This window comes from Berghia stephanieae, chromosome 12, assembly GCF_034508935.2.
Source record: "Berghia stephanieae isolate SIO BIC M18660-M18661 chromosome 12, UCSD_Bste_1.3, whole genome shotgun sequence".
NCBI lineage: Eukaryota > Metazoa > Mollusca > Gastropoda > Nudibranchia > Aeolidiidae > Berghia > Berghia stephanieae.
In genome coordinates this window covers 1,725,146-1,743,794 of record NC_088371.1, presented here as the reverse complement: position 1 = coordinate 1,743,794, position 18,649 = coordinate 1,725,146, and the positions used below count along the sequence as shown (strand labels likewise).

Below are 18,649 nucleotides of genomic sequence, written 5' to 3'. Positions count from 1 at the left end.
TTCAATAAATCTTGTTGAAAATTAGAGGTTTGTTGCTTAGAAACTGTATTTAGGTCTTTGGAGCATATTTTGATTATACTGAAGTCAAATAATTGATTTGTAATGCTAGTTATTGTGACCTTTTCTTTTTTCCCTTGGGATCTATGAATTTTTGACATTTCAAGTGGTTGGGGGGGGGGGGGGGGGGGGGGGGGGGGGAAGGAGATAATTGTCAATAGGCAGGTAGTAAAATGAATTCCTCTCCCCTCTTCTTCATTCCATTCCCTTAACACACGTGATTGTGTTACCAGCTGTTTTAGAATTCCGCCTTTATGTCTTAGGTTGCAAAGTTGGTAATTTTAAGAGGGAATTGTTATTATTCCTTGGTAAAATCTGGTGTGGTGATTGTAGAAGTAAAATTACAAATTCCTATTTATCTCAAAATTTCCTTTTTCTGACATTTTTCATTCCACACTTTTGGAATGTAAAGGGTTGTAAGAAGGTGTGTATTTGATGATGTCTGGACATATGATGAACCTGGATATTTAGGAAGTGCCGGCTGATTGTCTGTGCTGATTATCCCGATCTGATTTGATGACATCTAATCTAGATTAATTATTTGAGTTACTGGGGTGGGGTTCCTGACCTCCCATAGTGGGCAGGGAGGCACTTACTGTGTCTTCTATCCCCCTAGATTTGTTTTCCAACTTGCTTTCTGTCTTTGTCTTGCAGAGCTGCCAACCTACTGCAAAAAATGCAGAATTGTACGTATTTTCAGTGATTGTACGCTTGTACACATTTCCCCCAAGATTGTACCCATTTTCAGTGCGCAGAGTCACTTCAGTTTTCTTGAGTTGTAATTCATATTATTACTAGCCTATTGAGAAACTTTGGTGACCAAGTGGATATTCATATATTTTTTGACCAATTATGATCTTCATGCTGGGAGGTAGAATTCTGAAAGGATTGGATTATAGTCTTGGGAACATCATTGTTGCTGCAATTGAGCTTGTGGTGTGACTTTATGTAATTATACCTTCCTCTTACTTTCACAATGGTTAGTTTCCGTCGATTTCAGGATTGTACCCATTTTTATGAAATCTCCCCCATTTTGAGGTCCCACTGTACACATTCTCATCAGATGGGGTTGGCAGCTCTGGTCTTGGAATGAGATTACTAGGTTTTGTCCTGGCCCTGGCCGGATACCCCGGCTGAGAGGGAAACAGCAAACGTATAGTTAATTTTGGGAGATGCAGTGGTGCCAACCTTACGTAAAAAATGTGTATTTTTACGCATTTTCATTCATTGTACACATTTTTCTGAGGATTGTATGCATAATTAAATTTCTATTATTTAAGCATTTTTAGCATTCATACACTTTTTTGGTGTCCTTAAACACTAAATGTTTCTTGACCCTTCAGAATTATATATGGATCTGGAAGTTGATACTATTTATCATCTATAAAGTGTAAGCTTATTCATTCTTTCAAATATTGATTATATCATTGCTAGTATGGTCTAATTGCCCATTATCAGATTTAGTGCTAATTATCGATTTTTTTTCAGAATTGTATGCATTTTTTCAAAATCTTACTCATTTTGGCTCTCCATTGTACACATTTACATGGGCCAGGGTTGGCAGCACTGGAGATGATATTTTTTTCCTTGTAAATCATCTCTCTGTTATGCACTGTATTATTTTTTGTTTATGTATTATATATGATTGGTAAACATTTGAGTGTATTCCTCTTAGTGGGGACCTGTGCTTGTGACAGGATGAGCTCAAACTAAGTAGGTACTCTGATTGTGTGCTCTTGGAATATACATCTGTTCCCTATTTGAACCAATTCCCCTTTGTCTTACCTTTTCTTGGGTACTTTAATTGTAATTCTAGAACTTATTACTATCCAATTTTCTTCCTTTTTCCTGGCACTGATATAGCCTAGATGTGTTGCAAGTGCCGTAAAACCCTTAAAAACAAAAACAAACAAGGTGTGTATTTGATGATGTCTGGACATATGATGAACCTGGATATTTAGGAAGTGCCGGCTGATTGTCTGTGCTGATTATCCCGATCTGATTTGCCCACATCTAATCTAAATATCTCTCTGTTATGTATTGTTATTTTTAAATAATCTCAAAACTAAGTACACTGATAGTGTGCTCTTGGAATCTACATCTGTTTCCTATTTGAACCATTTCCCTTTTTCTTACTTTTTCCTCAAGTCCTTTTGATTGTGCATCTAGAATGTTTTTACTATCCAATTTTCTTCCCTTTTACTGGCGCCAATATGACCTAAATGTGTTGTAAATGCTGTAAACCATAAAAGGCTCTTTGTGGAAACTTTTTCCATTCAGATTTCTGCTGTTATAATTATTTCTTATTTTTTTTTGAAAATATCTTAAGGAGCAGGCACTGGTGTAAGATAAAGAACTGAACAAGTGTATATGAAAGGTGCCAGACAAAGCAAGAAAGAAAAAAAAACCATCCCAAAAAATCAGTCGACCTCGACTGGGGGTCGAACCTCATACATTTTGATTACCGGTCAGACGTGCTACCAGAATGTTTGACGTTCGATCCCCAGTCGAGGTAGACTGATTTTTTTCTTGGAATAGACCCTAGAGACAAATTTTCCCTATGGGATGAAAAAAGGGAATTTTATTTTATTTTGTTATAAGTTAAAACAATGAACAGAAAAAGCTCTATATCTAGATTATATTATGTAGTAGTAGTCCAAACATACTGGTATGTTGGGTCATGATTGTATTATGTGTTAGGGTGTCCTGTTTTAGCTTTTTGAAAAGTTTCGGCTATGTATATGTGTATAGAAACCTGATGCATGGTAATGTTACGTTGTTGATTCAAATACTGACTTTCTTGCCCTATCCACCCATTGATCAAAGGGAGACACTTTCTCTGCTGTCTCTCCTTTTAGGGGATGATAGGTACATTATGTACTTTTTACTCTCATAAAGTGGGGACCTCCATTACCTTCATTTTGGTGGTCCCAATCGGTGGGAGAACATTTACTATGAATGACTCTCTTGAATCTGAATTCTAAAGGTTTTAAAAATGGTGTCTTAGTAATAATAAAAATGCTGTAAACTTGTATAGCTCTGGAACTCCAGAGACACCGCGGACTCTAACGGCTTAAATTACCAATTATTTTGGCTGCAACATATTCACACAAACAAGCACACACGCATACAGATTCACAACACAACACAAACCAGATGCCTATCTTGCTTCTCATATCGTCCACTAAAATCGAAACAGATATGTTTTAAGCGAACATTTAAAAAAGATGAAAAAAAAGAAGTTTGTTATAAAGTGATTCTGAAAGCCCAGTGAGTAGACCACTTTTTTAATAAGTAGAGGGTCAATAATTGCCCTGGATATAGTCAGGTCTTTGAAAAATCGAAACACATTCGGGCACCCCCCTTTTAAATTTTTTTTTTTTCACCTAGCAGTGATTGAGTAGCTGGGTCTGTTTTAGATTAACGTCCTTTACAAAGGGTAGCAAGCAAATGTTATTATCGAAGGCCACAGAAATTGGGATAAATTCTGATGTCATTGATGATTTAAAACATAACTGTGTATGGGCGTGTTACAATGAGTCGTGTCGTATGATGAACCAGGATATTTAGGAAGTGCCGGCTGACATTCAGTGCTGATTGTCCTAATCTGATGATATGATGACATTGTCAATTCACAGCCCATTATTCCCTGGGTGTTTTTAAAAAAAAAAGATTTAGATAACTATGCAGTACAAATTAAAATTATACTTGAAGGGGGAGGGGGTTTCCTTCAGGTAGTTAGATCTGATGTAGGGCTTTTTGTTATAGAATGGAAGAAAAAGAAAACCCCAAACCATTCCATTTTTGTCACAGCTTCAGTCTTTACGGTAACTGCGACATTGTGAAGATGTACTGGTGCATTCCTAGGTCTTGATAATTCAGTCTTGCAAATGTAATATTAATTCATTGAAACTCATTCTTTCACGCATTGCTTTTTTTAAAATGCAGATTATTTCTTGTAGTCTTGAAATTCTGATTTTCTACTCTAGCAGTATTCCCTCCCATGTGTCATTACAAAAAATCTTCTTTCAATGCAAAATTTCCTCATGTTGGTTTTCAATTTTTTCCCCCTTTTGATTGTATTTGACAGAGATGAGCCCAAACGAAGGGATGACGATACAAGTAGACCAAGGAGATATGCAGAAGACGGCGCTGGTAAGATGTTCATGCACATTTTTACCTGGCAATAATGAATATCTTTGCCTCCTCTTATTTGATAAGAAAACTTTTAAAAATATTTTTTGTTGAAAGCAGACATCCTGCTCAGAATGAGAAAAAGAAAAAGTGAGAAATGCAGTAATAGTGAAGATTATTTGCAGGTTTTGAATCTTGGGGGTTGTAATTCAAAGGATGTCATGAAAATTATTTCTCCCCCCCCCCCCCCTTCTCTTGAGTAATCGTTTCTGGCGGTCGGTACAGTTTAAAAAAAAAAAAGGGGCTACAGGACACCCTGATGTCTGGAGTTAAAAGAAGTTGTCTTTTATGCTCATTTTGTTTTTAATTAACGCTGCTTGACTGGTCCAGACGGCAGACGGAGGAAAAGTAGTGGTGGTTCTGGAGGAGGTGAATGGCCCAGAAACGTCTTGCCAGTTCAGAAACCACCTCCTCATGGTTGTTGCTTCTATTCAAACTTTATCCCTTTAGTGACCCCATTTGTGTTATCTTTGTTCTTCTTTTCTCTTTAATTGTTGTATCATTCATTTATTGTTTATAGAGAGAACAAATGTTTTTATTTCCGTCTTCCTCACGAATAATTTTTTATGTATTTCCAAAACTCCCTTATTCTATTTTTCCCATTTTGAGATATTTCCCCTAAACTTTTTCATTTTATCTATTATTTCATCATATTTAAACTTCAAATTCCAACATATCTAAAGAAATTTATGTGCCAATTGATGATTAAGATAAAATTTACGTGTCAATTTATCTCTTGGCTGGAAAATCTAAAAAAGTAGAAAAATCAAGTTTTGGAAAACCAGCCTTTATGTGTAATCTTCAAACCTTTATAGATTAGTATGGACTGGTTTATTAAAAAAAGCTGATATACAGAGAAGTGATAAGGCATGGAACGAGTTAAAAAAAGTTAGCTCAGGATAGAGAAGGATCAAAACTGTTGTCTGTGCCTACATACCTGACCCAGGGTGAAAAAGGCAATGATGATGATAGAGAAGGATGGAAACTGTTTGTCTGTGGCCTACATACCTGACCCAGGGTGAAAAAGGCAATGATGATGATGATGATGATGATAGAGAAGGATGGAAACTGTTGTCTGTGCCTACATACCTGACCCAGGGTGAAAAAGGCAATGATGATGATGATAGAGAAGGATGGAAACTGTTTGTCTGTGGCCTACATACCTGACCCAGGGTGAAAAAGGCAATGATGATGATGATGATGATGAAGGACATGTTGGGACATGATCTCCTACTGGTTTCACCAAGATTGTAGTCTTTGCTATAAGACTTAGTTGCATTGTTAGTATTGCAGACCTGCCCTCTGGTAGGAAAAAATTGCAGAACTACGAATTTTTGGCTCCAATTTTAGAGCGACAGACACCAATTTGAGAACCACATAAATATCTTGGATTCACTCATGAAAATGGAATTGTAGTGCCTGAAAACAATTCAAGACTTTTAACTGTCTCGAGTTCACCCTCATTGTAAATTGAACAAATTTGTTAGATTTTCCATGCATATGAACTCGAGAGAGTTAAATGTCATTCGATTCCCCCTGTTGACAAGCTTTTATGATGAAGTTAGATACAGTTGTCATTAATTTAAAATCATTTGAAAACTACAAATTAAAAATAAAAGTATTCAAATAGGCATGTCTGAATATAGGTATGTCAGGTATTGGTGTCTGAATATAGGTATGTCAGGTATTTGTGTCTGAATATAGGTATGTCAGGTATTGGTGTCTGAATATAGGTATGTCAGGTATTGGTGTCTGAATATAGGTATGTCAGGTATTGGTGTCTGAATATAGGTATGTCAGGTATTGGTGTCTGAATATAGGTATGTCAGGTATTGGTGTCTGAATATAGGTATGTCAGGTATTGGTGTCTGAATATAGGTATGTCAGGTATTGGTGTCTGAATATAGGTATGTCAGGTATTGGTGTCTGAATATAGGTATGTCAGGTATTGGTGTCTGAATATAGGTATGTCAGGTATTGGTGTCTGAATATAGGTATGTCAGGTATTGGTGTCTGAATATAGGTATGTCAGGTATTGGTGTCTGAATATAGGTATGTCAGGTATTGGTGTCTGAATATAGGTATGTCAGGTATTGGTGTCTGAATATAGGTATGTCCGGTATTGGTGACAACAGACTGGCCTGTTGTCATCACCAGAGGATTTTAGTGGATTGAAAGGAATTCAGTCTTTGCTGAAAACGGTCAATACGTAAATGATCTCACCAAAGCAGATAATCCTATCATTGCTTCCTTAGGATCATTGTCAATTAGTTCTTTCTTTCTTTCTTTCTTTCTTTCTTTCTTTCTTTCTTTCTTTCTTTCTTTCTTTCTTTCTTTCTTTCTTTCTTTCTTTCTTGTTGCTTCTAATCCAGAGGGCCCTGAGCATTTCTTTATAAATTTACCTATTTATCCCATATATTATTCCTTTTTGTTATTGTTTTGTTTTGTTTTTGTATGAGATCGGATTTTTTTTTGTTTTTGCCCTCTGCATGTTTAACTCTTTAAAATTATTAGACCAAACTGTTTCTTACTAACATTTGTTTTATGTACAAACGTTTGATTGACAACCTCACTCCCTTTTCTTATTTTCTGCATCTTTAATTTTATGTTTTATCACTTTTCATTTTTTTCTAATGATTTATTTCTCTGCATATTTAATGATTTCTCTCATACCTCCCCCCCCCCCCCCCTCTCATCTTGTTCCACACTTTGCCTTTTTATTTCCCCATCATTGTTGTCTGTAGATAACCTCCATGAAAATGTTACTGATAAGAGGAAGTTTTCAGCTGTATTGTATTGTATCAACTAACAATGAATGCCATGACAAATATCCAGTTGTTGTTAGATTTGTCATTAATGATAATTAATCGGTCATAGGGGATCTGTTGTGTCAGTCGAATCAGACCCGCCGTCTCCTATGAATAATTCGTAGAACCAGGAATTAAAAATTAAATTAAAAAATTAAAAATTAAAATTCCCTTTATTCATCCCCAAGGGGAAATTTGTCTTTAGGGTCTATTCCAAGGGAAGACTGGAATAACCCAGGCGTCAGCCGCAGAGCAGCGCTGCAAAGTGAGCTAGGGCGAGGTGACTTGCTCAAGGCCACACAACGCAGCGGCGGGTGATTGAACTCGGTACCTTTCGGGTAGGAAGCAAAGACCGTACCACTGAGCCACGCTGCCCCACAAACAAAACCAAACAAAAAATCAACCCATCAACTAAACATTTTCCCTGTAGTCCATTCAGTCCATTCCCACATAACTCTAGAATTTTGGGTCCCAATTGAATAAAGTACTTGTTGATAAGAATAATTCTATAAGACTTGATGAGAAGAAACATTTGGTGCCATAGATATTACATATAAAGAATGGTTTTCCATAACTCCCCAACTCTGTTTTTCCCATTTTGAGATATTGAGGATTATTTCCCCTAATATTTCTCATTCGATTTGTTCTTTTATTATATTTAAACTTCAAATTGACACAAATCTAAGGAAATTATTGTGCCAAGTGATGCTTATATAAAATTTACATTTCAATTTATCTCGGGGGATGGAAAATCTCAAAAAGTAGAAAAATCGACTAGCCATTTTCAGGGTTTTCCCCAAAAATAGATTTTTCATCACTCAGACATATTAGCAGTAAAATTCTTGCCATACATAATTTCTTTAGCACAACATGCTCTACATACAACACACTGTTCATTTTCTTCAAATTTTATAATGTACAATAGAAAATTGAATAAGAAAAAGGTTGGCTGTATCGTAATGAATGTGACGTGTTGGTAAGGAGAACGGGTTAAAGTATCTTCTATTTACTTCTTCTGAAAACTGGGAATTTTTAAATTTTCAAGTTGGCAGGTCTGATCTCGTGTTATGTGGGAATGGACTGAATGGACTACAGGAAAAATATTTAGTGGATGGGTTGAATTTTGTTTGGTTTTGTTTGTGAATAATAATATGAATCATTTATACCGTGCCTATCACCATTTACAAAGAAGTCTAGGCGCCTTTCCAATACAATATTAATGTCACCATTACACGGCATACAAAACCCCCCCCCCCAAATAACCTGACTTTCGTACCAAGAAATATAAATTATATAATGGAAACCGGCTTTAATCTGTCAAATATTTTCTGATAAAATGATTTTTAATATTTGTCTTAAAAGTAGCTTCTGTATTGCATTTTTCTTAAAGAAATTGGAAGGGAGTTCCAAGCAGAAGGGGCAGCATGAGAAAAAGACCTATTGACTCCAGCAAATTTTCCTATAGACAACTTCATGAAATTTTCTCATTATTTGCTTTTTTTCTTTGTTCAATTTCCTTATTCTAGTGGGTCGCAGGTCGTCAGAAGACAATGTAACGTCAGAAAACCCTAAATCGCCGACTTCGCCAAAACCCGCCGAGAGCCAAGAGGCGAAGCTGGTGCCCGCTCCGCCCCCCAAAGAAAACGCTTGGTCAAAGAAACGAGAGGGAGCTGCTCCTGCTGCAGCCCCATCAGCATCCAACCCCGCCCCCAGTCGGGATGCCTCTAACAACGCATCCTCCTCGTCGTCCCAAACCACGGCGGGTCCTCGCAGGGATGACAGACGAGATGACAGGAAGGTAATTTGGCCATTGGAATTGTGTACGGTCAAACAGAAGGCTTGTTGAACAGTGGCAAGTTTTGTAATCATCAAAAATGAGTCTAACAGCTTGGGAAAAGAACCAAATACCAAACACCACACGTTTCGGGCTCAAAACCCTTCTTCAGCCAACAACAAAAAAACAATAAAGACATAAATACATTACTAAATTCCAGAATTCTGGAAGTACATTTTGTCTTTTTACTGGAATTCAGCGCTCAAAAAAAAGGTTGTTCAATGCGTTTGCGAAAAAGTTCTGTAAAATTTTGCCTCCTGAATTGGCAACCCTATTTTAAAAATAAAATCTTAGATTAAAATTGGTGAAAATGTGTTTATTTGACTCAGAATGGATAATATGTATATGCATCATGTCACTCGAGTTCAAAGTTAACAATTCTTATAAATGTGGATAAAAATAATACATATTTTCTTAAGTCTGAATTTTTTTCTTTAAGGATTTCTTATTTACCTGTGATAGGTCAGTGATTATGATCAGATAATGTAAAATTCTAAATGTTTCGCTCGCGTTTCTTCCTCTATCAGATTCCAGCAGGGAGGGGAGGTCACCCTGCCAAACAAGGTGGAGAGCACCACAGAGACAATAAAGACAGACGACCCGGTGGTCCCAGGGCCAATGGAGGTAAGGAATTGGCTTGAGTGCAGCCTTTGTACTTCACTCTCTGGACTACATTTGTGTAATGCTTTATGTGTGGACTTGCTGCGGTATGACACTCGCCTTTGGATCGAAAGGTCATGGGTTCGAGTCCCAGTCAGAGTGGCACAATGTTGAGTCCTTGGAAAAGGCTCTTTACCCATGTTCTCTCATCGTGCTCAGGTTTAAAATGAGTACCTGGCCATTAAAAGCATTGTTGTCAAAAAAAAAACTTGTAATATCGCCTATTCGGCGTAACATCTTCCCAAATGTTAAGGTGCTATTGGTTAGGGACCCCTCAAAATGCTTTACAAGGGCTCCCAAGCCAACAGCAACACTCAACATACAGGATAAGACATGAAGCCTGTAAGGAAACAGTACTTATCCTCCTCCTCCTCCTCCCCCCCCCCCCCCCCCCCCCCCCCCTCCCCTCCAATAGACATGACACTGTTACTTGCAGGAATTCATTTTGCACTTAAGTTGAGAAAATATATAAGGACTCAACTTGGTGCAGTCCAGAATTTGGCTCAAATGTGAGACTTACAGATCTGAAGGGAAGTGTTGTATTACTGGACCACAAAAAATATGCTCAATCTATCAGGTTGGACGTACAGAACATACTTTTTCACTCATAGTTCGTGTTATCTGTCTTGTATGCATATCTTAAGTAGCAAACTGCCATACTCTATTCATCTTGACTGAAATTCTCAAACCTGAGTATTTTCGAAGATGATTTTTTCTCTCTAATATTTCTATTTATCCAGTTAAACTCGTCCTTCTCAAATATCAATTGATTTAAATAAATGACTGTCATCTTGGCTAAAACTCTCAATCCTGGGACCTTCGAATTTTTGCCAAGATGATTTTCTTTTTCCAATAATATTTCTATTTGACTGGTTACTGCCGTACTCTGGAAAACTACTTGTTAAATAATTTGGCCAGAAAACTCGTCCTTCAAATATTGATTGATTTAAATGACCGTCGTCTTGGCTAAAACTCTCAAATCTGGGACTTTGTGAAGTTGTGGGTCAAGATAAGGGTTATTTAAATCGACAGATATTCCAAGGACAAGTTTTCCTTCAAACAAGTGTCTTGTCAAAGAACTGGTTAATGAAGACATTTTTAGTTTTGTAGTGACATGAAGTTGAGAATCTATTTTTTTTGTCTACAGATGGCAGTGCTAGTGGAGACCATCAACAGTTGAAAAAGTAAGTTTATTCCCTCGTCACTTTATTTTTACAAAGTAAACAAGACGTTTGTCTGCGTCCCTGACATAATCAGTCGCATGGTGAAAATTTTTGTTTGCGTTTTTTTTCTTTCATTTTTTGAAAGCCGAATGTCTCCTGAGCATTTTAATCTTTATTTGAAGCAAATCGGGTGATTTTTCATGAAGTTATCATATGCATTGGCTAGGGTGTGAAACCCTAATTTTGAGAAACTCGCTTCCAAAGTTGACAAGAGTTGATATTAAGTATAATGATTACCTTCATAAAAAATAAAAATAAAATGAGTAGAATTCAATTAAATCATTTCATCATTATGTTGAAAAATGTTTGATTTAATGATTTTTGATAACTCATTTTCCATACAAATTGACCTCTTGACTAAAATTGTCAATATCTTTGTTCAAAGCTTTTCACCGTGCGACTGATTATCTCAAGGACGCCCACATTTGTTTATCTAATCCAATAAGCACAAGCTACTATGAGAACAAAAGTTTGTCAGAATATATTGTAATTTTTATTCTTTCTAAACTTCATGTTTTTCATCATAATTGAATACGATGAATATCACACAGCTGTTTGGTCCTGGTTTTTGTCAGTCCATAGATCTGGCCAGTTATCACCAAATTCTCTCAAGAAGATTATTTGTGGTTTGTAAAGCGCTTTGAGCACGTTTAGTGGATATTGCGCTATATAAAAGGCTCAATTTCATTTTTTTTTTTTTTTTTTTTTTTTTTTTTTTTTTTTTTTTTTTTTTTTTTGATGATGCAAACTGTCTATGAATGAAGGGCTTTTGTAAAGAAATTGTTTTGACTGGCAAAATTTGTGAGCAATCAGCTGACCTACATTCTATGTTTGATTTGGTAAATCTGTTAGCTTGTCCGATGATTGTGATCGCTTGTAGCTCTATGATTGTCTCTCACTGTCCATGCAGGGTTGCTGATTTTCACAGGGTAATAAATGTAAATGGTGCTGCTCTAAGATATAAATAACAATGTGACATTGAATGTAAGCTTCAATTTAATATACAAAAACATATAAAATGGACATTTCGGTTTCCCCCTTTATCAACAAAACAGGATGAATGAAAACTACAGAAGAATGAGATAATGTGGTAGTGGCATTGTTAAGGTGAATAGACAAAAACTTTGATCAATATTTTTGTTTAATCATCTTAACAACGCACTACTGTTGAGAAAGGGGAAACCCGAAACGTCCATTTTATCTTTTCGTATATTAAATTGAAGCTTACATTCAATTTCACATTGTTATTGATTTTCACCGGGAAAAAATAATACAAGTTACTTAATCTTATCTCGTTTAAAAATCAATTCGCCCTCTACAAAATTGAAAAACGTTTCTAAGTCCTAACACAGTCTGTGATTTAGGGACAGATCTTCATTTTTGGCTTGCTTTATTGAATTTGAGTTGCTGATTTGTGTCAGTGCATGACATAATGCTTTCCAATCAAATTGGCAACCCTGACCATGGATGATGATCATGATTTTCTGCTTAGGTGTTATCAATACTTCATGTTTTGATAATGGTAAGAAATTCTCATGTCCGCAGGCACCAACGGGAGAAAAAGTTACCCAAATCTATAGAAGAAATGCCTAAATTTGAAGAGGATAGATCAAGGGTAAGGCAGCCATATTTGACCTCATACTCGTAGCTGTATGTAGATTGTGTCAATCAAACTGCCCTTTTCACACACAGGCTTGCCAGTAGCAAAATTAACCTTAAATTTTACTAGTTGGATTTGATTTAGTCAATTTTTGCATTACGTCTTGCTGTCTTTACGCAAGTTACTAGTAATGTATTTATGTCTTTATTGCTTTTTTTGGTTGTAGGCTGAAGAAGGGTTTTGAGCCCGAAACGTTCCATGTTTGGTATTTTGCTCTTTTTTCTGAAGCTGTTATATTTGTTTTTGTTAAATAATTCTGTTGCAGTTTTGTTTTTATTTTTGTTTTGTTTTTAATTTCTTGGGTTTTTTTTTTGGTTGTTTTGTTTTGTTTTTTGACTGCTGGCAGGTCTGCTATTCCTAATGACTAATCCATGTATGTGTGTGTGTGTGTGTGTGTGTGTGTGTGTGTGTATGTGTGTGTGTATGTGTGTGTGTGTTTGTGTGTGTGTGTGTGTGTGTGTGTTTTGACAAAGTTGTTTTATACATTTATCTGGCAATGCATGGTAGCTCTCAAGTTCTAGTGTCCCAGGTTTGAGCATAAGACATTAAAGACCTCAGAAAATTCTCATTTTACCCCAGAACCATCGTAGATTGGAACAATTTACCGTAGGAAGTGACATCTGCTCCCACTTTAGATTTAATTACAGAGCTTCAAGATCACTGGTGAATTTTCACCTTAATGTTATTGTTAATGTCAAAATCTTCATGAGTGAAGGTGGACGTTGAAGGAATATTCAGAAGATTCAGGCTCTTTCTCTGTTTGTGGGAAGATTATTAAAATAACTGCCACTCTGCTCATTCGGGAAACATGAATTATTCTTCATACCTGCCAACCCTTCCATTTTTGGAGGAATCATTCTTATTTTCACTCTTCCTTTCCGTTATTTCGCCATTGCTTCTAAACTTCAGATTTTCAAAAATGAAGATAATGGTAAGAACAAGGGAAAAAAGGGGAGAGGAGAGGGGTGGGGGGAGTAAAAAGGTGATATTTTTTTTAATGGTTGCCAAAAGGGAGCTAAGTAGGAAAATTAATTGCACTCTTTTCCCCCCTTGTCCATTCCGTGACCTAATAGATGTTATATTTAGTTTTGTGCCAGAAAACTGTTTTATGTGTTTGGTGGCAAAGTTGGTGGTCATTTCGATACAGAAATTCCTATGTTTTGATGTTATGATTCCACTTTTAGAATGTCTATACTCTTGTTGACATCATCATACAGTTGTTTGATGGATTTGTTTATCTCTATATTACCTCATAGAATGCCAAAGATACTCTTGTGGACAATGGCTTCAATTTGAAAATTATAATACAAAATACACCCACTCTAACAATTTTCCAATTCTTTAGAAAATTATGAAAAAGCTTCTCTGATGTCATCTAATTCAACCAACTTCATTTAGATCCTGAAGTCTGCTTTAAAAAAAAAAAAATAGTAATTTGACAATGGCTGGCCAAGTTTATTTTCAGCTTTTTTGTACAAGTGTGTATTATTGGTCAATCGGAAGCTATTTTTGTAATGTCTGTTTGATTTGATGGGAAAATGGGTGCAGAAATGAATATATTTCAAAGTGGTCCGTCTAAAATGGATACGGTATTTCAGTATTTTGGACAAGAAACCCAGAACAAAATATAATTTGAGATATAACTGGATATTTACCTTGACTCTCACTCTAGAATATCCGTTTTGATTTAAAGAAATATTTAAGATGCAGAAAAATTCTTTTCTTTTCTTTTTTTTTTTTCTCCAGTTGTTATAATAATAATAATAATGAAAATAATAATAATAATAATATTAATAATAATAATAATAATAATAATAATAATAATAATAATAATAATAAGGAAACATGAAACACAAATGATTTTGAAAACTGGTGACAGTAGGATTCAATAGTCTGATGTCACGTCCGCCCAGCAACCAGCAGCTTGGTTCTAAACAAAGAAATTCAGTACTTTTCATTCTTCATGCTGGCCAGAACTTTTTCACATGTCATGTGATCAGAATGTATAAAAGTCAAAACATGATCAGATTTATAATGTTTTTCTCCTCTGCATACACTTTTATGCTCGTCGGAAAAGTAATTCATAAAGGCGTCTGCCATTGTTCCGATAGTTTAGAACCAGTTACTATGCGTCATAATGACGTCACGACTGTTGAACCGTACTGATGGAGCTACTAATAGAGTCTCTTATTCCCTTTTCACTGTTTTAACTATGAGAGATGAACATTTTATTTTTCTTTCTGTACATCGTCCACTGTCCGAGTGTCTTGTTTTGTTATGTGGTCCCATTTACTGAGCATTTGTCGATTGCCAACTCCAGTTTTTGTCATGAATTTTCGGGCCTTTTTAAAGTGTCTTTTTAAGATGTATGCAATATTCATATTTACTGTGAGAGATGAACACTGTTTTTTCCCCCTGTAAATCGTCCACTATCTGAGTGTTTTCATCTCTGTATGGCTTCTGTGTAGGCATGTGTTAGCGACTTTCATAGTTTGCCCACTTCAGTTTCTCCCTTTAATTGTCTTGCTTTCTATTTTAGCGCCTATAAAACATTTTTTACAGGATTTTTACAACCCCATTTTTTTTTTTGATTTTTTGTTTGTTTGTTTGTTTTGTTTTCATTAATAATTTAGATAACAACAAGAAATGAAGTGAGTAGGAAAATGCCGGAAGACAACAACGAATTAAAAACTTTGCGGCTGTGTCAAACCCGCAACCTTACTGGTACGACAACTCTGCCTGTCCAGGGAGATCGTGACTCTACCGTATGAGCTGTCCACAACAGAGAAGTCGGGGAGAGAGTGGTTCTCGTTAGACTAGAATTTGAAGTGACTTTTTTTTTTTGATTGTGGATAGCTCATACGGTAGAGTCACAATCTCCCTGGCAAGGCGGAGTTGTCGTATACCAGTAAACGCGGGTTCAAGCCCTCATTGCAGCAACAAAGTTTTTATTCTCTGTTGTCTTCTGGCATTTTCCTACTCATTTCATTTCTTGTTATTATCAATATAAGTGCTTGCTCCACTCACTTTTCTGAATTAAAATTCACCCCAAATACCGGAGCTTACTCAATATCTCAATTGTTTCTATGTTACACGTTTGTGTTAAGAATATTATTGGCTATTTAGCTTAAATGCTGGCCAACTAACTTCGCGGTGTTTGTGTGTGTTTAACCTGTGACCTCAAGAAGTCGGGGAGAGAGTGGCTCTCGATAGACTAGAATTTGAAGCGACCTTTTATGGGGTCGTGAATAGTTCATTTGGTAGAGTCACGATCTCCCCGGCCAGGCGGAGTTGTCGTACCAGCAAGGTCGCGGGTTCGAACCCCCATTGCGGCCGCAAAGCTTTTGATTCTCTATTGTCTTCTGGCACTTTCCTACTCACTTCATTTCTTGTTATTATCAACATAAGTGCCTTCTCCACTCACTTTTCTGAAATAAATAATTTAGTGATATTGACATAATCATTCTATGTCTTTTAAACTTTTAAATTGAAGTTGATGACATTTAAATTACCAAATGTGTTGTGACACGTAACCTGTCAAGTCTGATACAAGAATTATTGTCAGGGTTAATATGTCTATTTCATGGATGTAATAAAGCTTGATTTCACTCCCTTTGTACATGAAGGGAATGATCTACCCACTGAGCTATCAGGGCCTCTCATTGTAAAGTTGTAGAATTCGATATTCTCATGTCTGGGTTATCTGTTACGATTTTGTGAATATCAAATTAAGAAATTAAGGAGCAGTCACCGGTGTAAGATAAAGAACTGAACAAGTGTGTATGAAAGGTGCCAGACAAAGCAAGAAAGAAAAATACAAGTAAAATAACCATCCCAAAAAATCGGTTGACCTCGACTGGGGGTTGAACCTCAGACCTTCTGATTACTGGTCAGATGTGCTACCATTCAGTCGAGGTCTGATTTTTTGGGATGGTATTTTTCTGTCTTGCTTTGTCTGGCACCTTTCAGACACATTTGTTCAGTTCTTTCTTATGATTTTGTGCCTTACTGAAATAATGTTTTACTCAAACTAATTGTATCAAGTTTGTATTGAGATTTAACAACATTGTAATATTCACTCGTGTAACCATTTTGTAATTTGTCATCATTGCAGGACTTTTCCACTGTAAACAAATTTTCGTACTTGATGGATAACGACGATGATGGAGACGGTGATGGCAACGATGCCAAGCAGGGCACCAGGGATGCTGAGGTTGCTTCTTCTTCTTGATTCCAGTCTGACGTCTGCTGAATGATTGCTGGGAGTTTGGGTCTAATGGAGTCGCCACAAATCAAAGAAATATGCAAATGATGTTTTTTATTTTATTAGACATGAACGAAATTACTTTTTTTTAGATAAAGAATTTTGAGGGATTAAAAGACAATTTTAAAGTTTTTGGAATTTAAAAGAAAATTTTTTAGGGGGGACAAAGCTGGAAATTTTTGATAATAATAATGATGAATGTTCTTTTTTATATGAATTTAGGGTTTTTGATTAATTTTTGGGGGGTTTGTTTAGGTGAGTTTTATTTCTAATGTCTTGAATTGACTGAATGACAGAACTGTAAGATAATAATGATGATGAATGTTTTCAATGATCTGTGGCTGTGTGTGTGTGTGTGTGTGTGTGTGTGTGTGTGTGTGTGTGTGTGTGTGTGTGTGTGTGCGCGCGTAGGTGTGCCTGGTTGGTGGGTTGAGATGAATATGAATCATTTTAAGGAAAATTGTGGAAAAGGACAATAATATTTTTTTTGTGTCATCATCGATGACTTGTTTATGGAATTCTTTCTTCATTTCTTTTAAAAATCTATCGTTATCGGTTATATTAAATTATTGCTAATTATATTTGGTAGATTTTTTTTTCCTTTTTTTCATTGTAATCGTTTCCTTATTCTTTTTGTTTCTCATGAATCGTAAACACTTGAAATGCGTCATCAGTGTCATGACAGTGTTAGGGGATAAAACAAGAAAATAAATTAAAGGTTATTTTAAGTCGTATTGTTTAAAAATTTTTAATGAGTGTATAAATCTCCATTTTCCCTTGGTAAGCATTAGTATTTACAAGGGTTCCAATTTTCCGTATATTTACGGAATTCAGTATGGTAGTATAATTTCCAATCACCTGCTAAACTGAAAATAAATAGGTCCATAATGTCTTTTTTACATGGAGTTGAGCACGCAGGAAGGGGTCGTCGGTCAATGTGTTTGCGTCAAAGTTAAGTAAATTTTTGCCTCCTGAATTGGCAACCCTGTACTAATATAGAATTAGTATTTAGATGTTTTATTTTAAAATAAATGTATTGCAGTGATTTAGAAACCTTTTTTCTTTCTTTTTTTTTTTTAAAGAAGCAGATTTTGTGTGTTTGAGTGAATGAGGTTTTTTTTGTGTGTGTTATTGAGGTCTCAGGACATCTGTTTTTGTCTGATTATTGTATTCATGCATCAAGACTTAGGGTCTTTGCCATAAGATTGAGTTCTTTCACGTTTATTTCTAGATGTATTTGGCTTGTTTGGATGCAGGGTTGGTTGGATGGATTACTGGGGAGACTTTGATAGTGACAAATACAAATGCCTGACATTCTTACGATAGTTAGATTTGTGTTTTGGTGATTATGTGTGCTCATAAGTCTTTAATTAAGTTTTAGCACACTTTTTCCATGGTGTTTTATTTTATGTCACCTGAGATGCACCAAGCGCTTGATTTGATTTGATTTGCTAAGGTGCAGGTTGTCAGGTTATCTAACGATTGTCTATGTATTCAATTCTTTGTGGTTTATGATGCATGGAGATGTGGCATTCATGATGGCAACCCTGCAAAATGGGGGATAAGCTGAAAGAAGAAGAAGAAGAAGAAGAAGAAGAAGATTCTATTTGGTTTATCAAATCATACTTGAAATTTTTAGTTTTTGATTAACATCATTGTGTGTTTGATTACAAATATTGCACTGTGTTACCTGGTGAGGTGTTGTCAATTTGTCTCGATAAACTTGGGGGGAATTTGATGAAGATTCATCCTGTTTTCATGGCTAGATGACGAGTATTTTTAAAAAACTTTACTTTTAATGATAATATTTATCGTTTGTAGTTTGAATTATGAAGAATTGACTATAAAAACGTGGCACACGCAACAGGCGTTGAAAGGTCTCGGACAAAAAGTTGTTAATTCACAGAAAGTTGGTTCTGTGTAAACAGGTTGAGTTTTGTATTCGTCTGT

The 18,649-nt window shown here is 35.9% G+C and overlaps 1 protein-coding gene across 3 annotated transcripts in view; it reads left to right on the top strand.

The window, feature by feature from the left end:
* The window catches only part of LOC144957962 (uncharacterized), a 37,747-nt gene extending 19,476 nt beyond the window's left edge, over positions 1 to 18,271 (top strand). For 2 of the 3 annotated variants that reach the window (XM_078889522.1, XM_078889523.1), the window contains 6 exons: positions 4,148 to 4,212; positions 8,585 to 8,856; positions 9,420 to 9,516; positions 10,700 to 10,736; positions 12,321 to 12,390; positions 16,550 to 18,271. In XM_078889522.1, coding sequence (XP_078745648.1) covers positions 4,148 to 4,212; positions 8,585 to 8,856; positions 9,420 to 9,516; positions 10,700 to 10,736; positions 12,321 to 12,390; positions 16,550 to 16,666 — 658 coding nt within the window. In that variant the 3' untranslated portion in view covers positions 16,667 to 18,271. The remainder of the gene's footprint in view (positions 1 to 4,147; positions 4,213 to 8,584; positions 8,857 to 9,419; positions 9,517 to 10,699; positions 10,737 to 12,320; positions 12,391 to 16,549) is intronic. The other variant, XM_078889524.1, reaches the window with a different exon arrangement.
* Positions 18,272 to 18,649: the final 378 nt, after the last annotated feature.